At 34.9% G+C, this 10,250-nt stretch overlaps 1 protein-coding gene, 7 non-coding genes and 1 pseudogene across 8 annotated transcripts; all 9 read right to left on the bottom strand.

Moving 5' to 3' along the window:
- Window positions 1-108, bottom strand: LOC139506459 (U2 spliceosomal RNA; annotated as a pseudogene; the record flags this gene model as incomplete).
- Window positions 109-1,101: 993 nt separating this feature from the next.
- On the bottom strand, window positions 1,102-1,294 carry LOC139506456 (U2 spliceosomal RNA). The gene has a single exon (XR_011660155.1). It is a non-coding gene; the product is annotated as a U2 spliceosomal RNA (small nuclear RNA).
- A 993-nt stretch (window positions 1,295-2,287) lies between these two features.
- On the bottom strand, window positions 2,288-2,480 carry LOC139506454 (U2 spliceosomal RNA). Its single transcript, XR_011660153.1, has one exon. It is a non-coding gene; the product is annotated as a U2 spliceosomal RNA (small nuclear RNA).
- Window positions 2,481-3,473: 993 nt separating this feature from the next.
- On the bottom strand, window positions 3,474-3,666 carry LOC139506453 (U2 spliceosomal RNA). Its single transcript, XR_011660152.1, has one exon. It is a non-coding gene; the product is annotated as a U2 spliceosomal RNA (small nuclear RNA).
- A 993-nt stretch (window positions 3,667-4,659) lies between these two features.
- LOC139506452 (U2 spliceosomal RNA) lies at window positions 4,660-4,852 on the bottom strand. The gene has a single exon (XR_011660151.1). It is a non-coding gene; the product is annotated as a U2 spliceosomal RNA (small nuclear RNA).
- A 993-nt stretch (window positions 4,853-5,845) lies between these two features.
- On the bottom strand, window positions 5,846-6,038 carry LOC139506451 (U2 spliceosomal RNA). The gene has a single exon (XR_011660150.1). It is a non-coding gene; the product is annotated as a U2 spliceosomal RNA (small nuclear RNA).
- Window positions 6,039-7,031: 993 nt separating this feature from the next.
- On the bottom strand, window positions 7,032-7,224 carry LOC139506450 (U2 spliceosomal RNA). Its single transcript, XR_011660149.1, has one exon. It is a non-coding gene; the product is annotated as a U2 spliceosomal RNA (small nuclear RNA).
- Window positions 7,225-8,217: 993 nt separating this feature from the next.
- On the bottom strand, window positions 8,218-8,409 carry LOC139506458 (U2 spliceosomal RNA). The gene has a single exon (XR_011660157.1). It is a non-coding gene; the product is annotated as a U2 spliceosomal RNA (small nuclear RNA).
- A 101-nt stretch (window positions 8,410-8,510) lies between these two features.
- On the bottom strand, window positions 8,511-10,064 carry LOC139506431 (uncharacterized). The gene has a single exon (XM_071295456.1). The coding sequence runs from the start codon at window positions 9,991-9,993 to the stop codon at window positions 9,016-9,018; it is 978 nt and encodes a 325-aa protein (XP_071151557.1). The 5' UTR covers window positions 9,994-10,064; the 3' UTR covers window positions 8,511-9,015.
- Between the last annotated feature and the right edge of the window lie 186 nt (window positions 10,065-10,250).

The following is a 10,250-nucleotide window of genomic DNA, read 5'->3' as shown; positions in this document are numbered from 1 at the left end:
GCAAAAATCAGTTTAATATCGAAGTACCCACATGGGGTACGTATCAGATATTAAGCTGATAAGAACAGATACTACACTTTGATCTTAGCCAAAAGGCCGAGAAGCGATACTCAAATCTCTCCGAGTTTCCAAAGCCTACAAATCCTATTTCTTACTCAAACACGGTGTTTTAATTTTAACCAAAGCTACACAACTTTTGCAAATTTATATACAAAAAGCACACGAAACACGAGATCTTGATTTGCTTCAAATACCTGACAGCATGAAACGATTTCTGCATGACAAAACGGGTGTGAAAATAAAAAGCGGCTTGTGAAATACGGCAAGTCGCGAGAATACATTTTTAAACGTATATCATACGTATACGTATTTAATCTTAATCGAACGAAATAACATGATCATGTTGATTCATCCTAGGTCCGACGAACGCAGTTTTTAAAGCCTAGGAAATTTCTAGGAAATTTCTTTAATCACAAAATAAATTCAACGCTTTTTCACAATCTGCACGGACTTTTCACTGTCTCGTTTAGTTAACACAAATATAAACAGTTCATCTGTTCTATTTTTTTTTAAGGAATTGACCGGTACAGCTATTTTTAAATAAATTTTAGAAGGAGGAAAAAACTTACCGGCCGACTGCAGTTTCCATCGTTTGCCCTCGTTCTGAGGCGACGTCGCTATTAACGATGATTGAAACAGTAGAAGGGGACGTAATTCTTTTCCCCGCGTTTTTCCGTAACGCTAAAAATTCATAGTTTCTTTTTAGGAACGAGAATACATTATTACACTGACATGTGCTGTTATAAATACAAGAAAGCGACAACAAAAATATTACATTACAAGGAAAGAAAATAACTTTTTAGAGAACAGACATAAAATAAAATGCAACTTATTTCACATGCACGAGAAGTAAAATTATTTACAACAATGAGTAAAACTATACAATTTACACAAACTCCTTAAAAAGAATACTAAGAAAGATATATAGAAAAAGTACACATGTAGCAGTGAAAAGCATTAGAGAATATTTTACTGGGGCTGTTTCGCAGGCTATTGAAGGGAAAGCTACTTTTCTATTTTAATTTATTTTCTCCCCAAATAGGGGAGTGAGCCGATCCTGGAGGTACTGCAATACCAGGCCAACTCGTGGCAAGAGCGGTGCAAGCACCTAACATCTCACCTAGTTGCAAAAATCAGTTTAATATCGAAGTACCCACATGGGGTACGTATCAGATATTAAGCTGATAAGAACAGATACTACACTTTGATCTTAGCCAAAAGGCCGAGAAGCGATACTCAAATCTCTCCGAGTTTCCAAAGCCTACAAATCCTATTTCTTACTCAAACACGGTGTTTTAATTTTAACCAAAGCTACACAACTTTTGCAAATTTATATACAAAAAGCACACGAAACACGAGATCTTGATTTGCTTCAAATACCTGACAGCATGAAACGATTTCTGCATGACAAAACGGGTGTGAAAATAAAAAGCGGCTTGTGAAATACGGCAAGTCGCGAGAATACATTTTTAAACGTATATCATACGTATACGTATTTAATCTTAATCGAACGAAATAACATGATCATGTTGATTCATCCTAGGTCCGACGAACGCAGTTTTTAAAGCCTAGGAAATTTCTAGGAAATTTCTTTAATCACAAAATAAATTCAACGCTTTTTCACAATCTGCACGGACTTTTCACTGTCTCGTTTAGTTAACACAAATATAAACAGTTCATCTGTTCTATTTTTTTTTAAGGAATTGACCGGTACAGCTATTTTTAAATAAATTTTAGAAGGAGGAAAAAACTTACCGGCCGACTGCAGTTTCCATCGTTTGCCCTCGTTCTGAGGCGACGTCGCTATTAACGATGATTGAAACAGTAGAAGGGGACGTAATTCTTTTCCCCGCGTTTTTCCGTAACGCTAAAAATTCATAGTTTCTTTTTAGGAACGAGAATACATTATTACACTGACATGTGCTGTTATAAATACAAGAAAGCGACAACAAAAATATTACATTACAAGGAAAGAAAATAACTTTTTAGAGAACAGACATAAAATAAAATGCAACTTATTTCACATGCACGAGAAGTAAAATTATTTACAACAATGAGTAAAACTATACAATTTACACAAACTCCTTAAAAAGAATACTAAGAAAGATATATAGAAAAAGTACACATGTAGCAGTGAAAAGCATTAGAGAATATTTTACTGGGGCTGTTTCGCAGGCTATTGAAGGGAAAGCTACTTTTCTATTTTAATTTATTTTCTCCCCAAATAGGGGAGTGAGCCGATCCTGGAGGTACTGCAATACCAGGCCAACTCGTGGCAAGAGCGGTGCAAGCACCTAACATCTCACCTAGTTGCAAAAATCAGTTTAATATCGAAGTACCCACATGGGGTACGTATCAGATATTAAGCTGATAAGAACAGATACTACACTTTGATCTTAGCCAAAAGGCCGAGAAGCGATACTCAAATCTCTCCGAGTTTCCAAAGCCTACAAATCCTATTTCTTACTCAAACACGGTGTTTTAATTTTAACCAAAGCTACACAACTTTTGCAAATTTATATACAAAAAGCACACGAAACACGAGATCTTGATTTGCTTCAAATACCTGACAGCATGAAACGATTTCTGCATGACAAAACGGGTGTGAAAATAAAAAGCGGCTTGTGAAATACGGCAAGTCGCGAGAATACATTTTTAAACGTATATCATACGTATACGTATTTAATCTTAATCGAACGAAATAACATGATCATGTTGATTCATCCTAGGTCCGACGAACGCAGTTTTTAAAGCCTAGGAAATTTCTAGGAAATTTCTTTAATCACAAAATAAATTCAACGCTTTTTCACAATCTGCACGGACTTTTCACTGTCTCGTTTAGTTAACACAAATATAAACAGTTCATCTGTTCTATTTTTTTTTAAGGAATTGACCGGTACAGCTATTTTTAAATAAATTTTAGAAGGAGGAAAAAACTTACCGGCCGACTGCAGTTTCCATCGTTTGCCCTCGTTCTGAGGCGACGTCGCTATTAACGATGATTGAAACAGTAGAAGGGGACGTAATTCTTTTCCCCGCGTTTTTCCGTAACGCTAAAAATTCATAGTTTCTTTTTAGGAACGAGAATACATTATTACACTGACATGTGCTGTTATAAATACAAGAAAGCGACAACAAAAATATTACATTACAAGGAAAGAAAATAACTTTTTAGAGAACAGACATAAAATAAAATGCAACTTATTTCACATGCACGAGAAGTAAAATTATTTACAACAATGAGTAAAACTATACAATTTACACAAACTCCTTAAAAAGAATACTAAGAAAGATATATAGAAAAAGTACACATGTAGCAGTGAAAAGCATTAGAGAATATTTTACTGGGGCTGTTTCGCAGGCTATTGAAGGGAAAGCTACTTTTCTATTTTAATTTATTTTCTCCCCAAATAGGGGAGTGAGCCGATCCTGGAGGTACTGCAATACCAGGCCAACTCGTGGCAAGAGCGGTGCAAGCACCTAACATCTCACCTAGTTGCAAAAATCAGTTTAATATCGAAGTACCCACATGGGGTACGTATCAGATATTAAGCTGATAAGAACAGATACTACACTTTGATCTTAGCCAAAAGGCCGAGAAGCGATACTCAAATCTCTCCGAGTTTCCAAAGCCTACAAATCCTATTTCTTACTCAAACACGGTGTTTTAATTTTAACCAAAGCTACACAACTTTTGCAAATTTATATACAAAAAGCACACGAAACACGAGATCTTGATTTGCTTCAAATACCTGACAGCATGAAACGATTTCTGCATGACAAAACGGGTGTGAAAATAAAAAGCGGCTTGTGAAATACGGCAAGTCGCGAGAATACATTTTTAAACGTATATCATACGTATACGTATTTAATCTTAATCGAACGAAATAACATGATCATGTTGATTCATCCTAGGTCCGACGAACGCAGTTTTTAAAGCCTAGGAAATTTCTAGGAAATTTCTTTAATCACAAAATAAATTCAACGCTTTTTCACAATCTGCACGGACTTTTCACTGTCTCGTTTAGTTAACACAAATATAAACAGTTCATCTGTTCTATTTTTTTTTAAGGAATTGACCGGTACAGCTATTTTTAAATAAATTTTAGAAGGAGGAAAAAACTTACCGGCCGACTGCAGTTTCCATCGTTTGCCCTCGTTCTGAGGCGACGTCGCTATTAACGATGATTGAAACAGTAGAAGGGGACGTAATTCTTTTCCCCGCGTTTTTCCGTAACGCTAAAAATTCATAGTTTCTTTTTAGGAACGAGAATACATTATTACACTGACATGTGCTGTTATAAATACAAGAAAGCGACAACAAAAATATTACATTACAAGGAAAGAAAATAACTTTTTAGAGAACAGACATAAAATAAAATGCAACTTATTTCACATGCACGAGAAGTAAAATTATTTACAACAATGAGTAAAACTATACAATTTACACAAACTCCTTAAAAAGAATACTAAGAAAGATATATAGAAAAAGTACACATGTAGCAGTGAAAAGCATTAGAGAATATTTTACTGGGGCTGTTTCGCAGGCTATTGAAGGGAAAGCTACTTTTCTATTTTAATTTATTTTCTCCCCAAATAGGGGAGTGAGCCGATCCTGGAGGTACTGCAATACCAGGCCAACTCGTGGCAAGAGCGGTGCAAGCACCTAACATCTCACCTAGTTGCAAAAATCAGTTTAATATCGAAGTACCCACATGGGGTACGTATCAGATATTAAGCTGATAAGAACAGATACTACACTTTGATCTTAGCCAAAAGGCCGAGAAGCGATACTCAAATCTCTCCGAGTTTCCAAAGCCTACAAATCCTATTTCTTACTCAAACACGGTGTTTTAATTTTAACCAAAGCTACACAACTTTTGCAAATTTATATACAAAAAGCACACGAAACACGAGATCTTGATTTGCTTCAAATACCTGACAGCATGAAACGATTTCTGCATGACAAAACGGGTGTGAAAATAAAAAGCGGCTTGTGAAATACGGCAAGTCGCGAGAATACATTTTTAAACGTATATCATACGTATACGTATTTAATCTTAATCGAACGAAATAACATGATCATGTTGATTCATCCTAGGTCCGACGAACGCAGTTTTTAAAGCCTAGGAAATTTCTAGGAAATTTCTTTAATCACAAAATAAATTCAACGCTTTTTCACAATCTGCACGGACTTTTCACTGTCTCGTTTAGTTAACACAAATATAAACAGTTCATCTGTTCTATTTTTTTTTAAGGAATTGACCGGTACAGCTATTTTTAAATAAATTTTAGAAGGAGGAAAAAACTTACCGGCCGACTGCAGTTTCCATCGTTTGCCCTCGTTCTGAGGCGACGTCGCTATTAACGATGATTGAAACAGTAGAAGGGGACGTAATTCTTTTCCCCGCGTTTTTCCGTAACGCTAAAAATTCATAGTTTCTTTTTAGGAACGAGAATACATTATTACACTGACATGTGCTGTTATAAATACAAGAAAGCGACAACAAAAATATTACATTACAAGGAAAGAAAATAACTTTTTAGAGAACAGACATAAAATAAAATGCAACTTATTTCACATGCACGAGAAGTAAAATTATTTACAACAATGAGTAAAACTATACAATTTACACAAACTCCTTAAAAAGAATACTAAGAAAGATATATAGAAAAAGTACACATGTAGCAGTGAAAAGCATTAGAGAATATTTTACTGGGGCTGTTTCGCAGGCTATTGAAGGGAAAGCTACTTTTCTATTTTAATTTATTTTCTCCCCAAATAGGGGAGTGAGCCGATCCTGGAGGTACTGCAATACCAGGCCAACTCGTGGCAAGAGCGGTGCAAGCACCTAACATCTCACCTAGTTGCAAAAATCAGTTTAATATCGAAGTACCCACATGGGGTACGTATCAGATATTAAGCTGATAAGAACAGATACTACACTTTGATCTTAGCCAAAAGGCCGAGAAGCGATACTCAAATCTCTCCGAGTTTCCAAAGCCTACAAATCCTATTTCTTACTCAAACACGGTGTTTTAATTTTAACCAAAGCTACACAACTTTTGCAAATTTATATACAAAAAGCACACGAAACACGAGATCTTGATTTGCTTCAAATACCTGACAGCATGAAACGATTTCTGCATGACAAAACGGGTGTGAAAATAAAAAGCGGCTTGTGAAATACGGCAAGTCGCGAGAATACATTTTTAAACGTATATCATACGTATACGTATTTAATCTTAATCGAACGAAATAACATGATCATGTTGATTCATCCTAGGTCCGACGAACGCAGTTTTTAAAGCCTAGGAAATTTCTAGGAAATTTCTTTAATCACAAAATAAATTCAACGCTTTTTCACAATCTGCACGGACTTTTCACTGTCTCGTTTAGTTAACACAAATATAAACAGTTCATCTGTTCTATTTTTTTTTAAGGAATTGACCGGTACAGCTATTTTTAAATAAATTTTAGAAGGAGGAAAAAACTTACCGGCCGACTGCAGTTTCCATCGTTTGCCCTCGTTCTGAGGCGACGTCGCTATTAACGATGATTGAAACAGTAGAAGGGGACGTAATTCTTTTCCCCGCGTTTTTCCGTAACGCTAAAAATTCATAGTTTCTTTTTAGGAACGAGAATACATTATTACACTGACATGTGCTGTTATAAATACAAGAAAGCGACAACAAAAATATTACATTACAAGGAAAGAAAATAACTTTTTAGAGAACAGACATAAAATAAAATGCAACTTATTTCACATGCACGAGAAGTAAAATTATTTACAACAATGAGTAAAACTATACAATTTACACAAACTCCTTAAAAAGAATACTAAGAAAGATATATAGAAAAAGTACACATGTAGCAGTGAAAAGCATTAGAGAATATTTTACTGGGGCTGTTTCGCAGGCTATTGAAGGGAAAGCTACTTTTCTATTTTAATTTATTTTCTCCCCAAATAGGGGAGTGAGCCGATCCTGGAGGTACTGCAATACCAGGCCAACTCGTGGCAAGAGCGGTGCAAGCACCTAACATCTCACCTAGTTGCAAAAATCAGTTTAATATCGAAGTACCCACATGGGGTACGTATCAGATATTAAGCTGATAAGAACAGATACTACACTTTGATCTTAGCCAAAAGGCCGAGAAGCGATACTCAAATCTCTCCGAGTTTCCAAAGCCTACAAATCCTATTTCTTACTCAAACACGGTGTTTTAATTTTAACCAAAGCTACACAACTTTTGCAAATTTATATACAAAAAGCACACGAAACACGAGATCTTGATTTGCTTCAAATACCTGACAGCATGAAACGATTTCTGCATGACAAAACGGGTGTGAAAATAAAAAGCGGCTTGTGAAATACGGCAAGTCGCGAGAATACATTTTTAAACGTATATCATACGTATACGTATTTAATCTTAATCGAACGAAATAACATGATCATGTTGATTCATCCTAGGTCCGACGAACGCAGTTTTTAAAGCCTAGGAAATTTCTAGGAAATTTCTTTAATCACAAAATAAATTCAACGCTTTTTCACAATCTGCACGGACTTTTCACTGTCTCGTTTAGTTAACACAAATATAAACAGTTCATCTGTTCTATTTTTTTTTAAGGAATTGACCGGTACAGCTATTTTTAAATAAATTTTAGAAGGAGGAAAAAACTTACCGGCCGACTGCAGTTTCCATCGTTTGCCCTCGTTCTGAGGCGACGTCGCTATTAACGATGATTGAAACAGTAGAAGGGGACGTAATTCTTTTCCCCGCGTTTTTCCGTAACGCTAAAAATTCATAGTTTCTTTTTAGGAACGAGAATACATTATTACACTGACATGTGCTGTTATAAATACAAGAAAGCGACAACAAAAATATTACATTACAAGGAAAGAAAATAACTTTTTAGAGAACAGACATAAAATAAAATGCAACTTATTTCACATGCACGAGAAGTAAAATTATTTACAACAATGAGTAAAACTATACAATTTACACAAACTCCTTAAAAAGAATACTAAGAAAGATATATAGAAAAAGTACACATGTAGCAGTGAAAAGCATTAGAGAATATTTTACTGGGGCTGTTTCGCAGGCTATTGAAGGGAAAGCTACTTTTCTATTTTAATTTATTTTCTCCCCAAATAGGGGAGTGAGCCGATCCTGGAGGTACTGCAATACCAGGCCAACTCGTGGCAAGAGCGGTGCAAGCACCTAACATCTCACCTAGTTGCAAAAATCAGTTTAATATCGAAGTACCCACATGGGGTACGTATCAGATATTAAGCTGATAAGAACAGATACTTTTTTATATTTCAAACATTTTATTAATAATAGATATCAAATACTATATTGATTACAATCAATAGTTAAAATCATATATCACAGATAATACGATTGTAACTCAATATTAAATACATCCGAAATTTACTGACAATCAAATACTTTTAGTTTTAAATGAAATTACCAAAAATAAATTTACATGAAATCTATTTTTAAACCCCTAAATAATTACTGAAAACCCCCCTTTTAAATTAAACAACAAAGTGTTTTAAATTCCTTTTACAATTCTATATATAAATTTCCTTTAAATAATTTACCTTTATAATTAAAACCAGTTTTTGTAAACTAGTATTATATTTAACTTTAACTATAAATAAATATCATCCGATAAATTTTACCTATAATGTTTACCTTTAACAGAATGAAAACACAAACTACATATCTATTTATAAGTGATTACATTTAACATCTAACATCAAAATCTATATCGTACACACACAACCCACTAAAGTCTATAATGCATTGTCATGTGTGCTACGATAAATACTTTTAACTTTTCATGTCATTTAAACAGAACACTTTTCTAAATTAAACGTGTACTATAAACTTTAAATTAAAACAAACACTATCTAAATTTGAACTTCTAAACTGCAATATTTTGACTAATCATAGTAATCACTGTCAAATTTTACTGTCATTTTTGGCCAACGTTTCTTTATCAAATTACTATGCTTACTTTTATCTTTGTTATCTTCGCCTAAAATCTGAACAACTTCCGATTGAGGAAACACTTCAATTAATTCTCCATTCTCATCCACTCTACCTATTACCGTGAAGATTTTCCCTGTATCTTCATCCAACATCTTTCTAACTCGAATGTACTCTTTCTCCTTACTGTTCCCCACTTTTCTCTTTTTACCACTTTTCACAGTTTTTTCCGTGTCAATAACAAGAGTTTCGGGTTCAGGAGCAGCATCACTCCACAACATAGAACCATTTGACTGTTCACTTGTAACTGTCACATCACTATTTTGTGTTTCAGGTATAGTCACTTCTTGCGAAGGCACCGGTGCCTTTTTAATGTACGGACAGTTTTTACGGATGTGTCCAACTTGCTTACACTTAAGACACATTGGAGGTCTTCCATATACGGTTAACAGACAGTCTTTACCTCCGATAACGGCACGATACGGAATACTTGATATATCCTGTTCGTTCATCTCTAAAGCCACTTTAATATTTCCATTTGCAAAAGTTACACCTTCTACATTTTCAGTTTCTCTATGACAGGTAAGTAGTTTCCCATACTGTTCAAAATAATCTTCAACAGCTAACACTTTAATCCAAATAGGTAACCATAAAACTTTTAACTGAACTGTTCTTTTGTCTGCACGACTCACATTAATCTTGGTATCTAGTGCTGAAAAATCAGAGTTAACAACTTTCTCTGAAATTTCTTCTGACGTAAACGTTGCATACCATGCACCACCAATATCACACTTGAAAACTGCTGTAATATCCTCAGGGGAGACAACTGTTTTCAGAATACGGATAATCCACGATCTCGGGTTGTCCGGAACACCATCTGTGAAGATAAACTTCGCACTGCATCTCAACAACTGTACATCAACTGATCCCATTTTGACTAAATAACTGTGAACGTTTAACTTTTAACTCGCTTTGGTCTTAGCAAAAAGGCCGAGAAGCGATACTCAAATCTCTCCGAGTTTCCAAAGCCTACAAATCCTATTTCTTACTCAAACACGGTGTTTTAATTTTAACCAAAGCTACACAACTTTTGCAAATTTATATACAAAAAGCACACGAAACACGAGATCTTGATTTGCTTCAAATACCTGACAGCATGAAACGATTTCTGCATGACAAAACGGGTGTG

The sequence above is a fragment of the Mytilus edulis genome, unplaced genomic scaffold (genome assembly GCF_963676685.1).
Source record: "Mytilus edulis unplaced genomic scaffold, xbMytEdul2.2 SCAFFOLD_570, whole genome shotgun sequence".
Taxonomy (NCBI): domain Eukaryota; kingdom Metazoa; phylum Mollusca; class Bivalvia; order Mytilida; family Mytilidae; genus Mytilus; species Mytilus edulis.
Note: the sequence above shows the minus strand (reverse complement) of the source record. Positions and strands in the feature narration are given on the sequence as shown.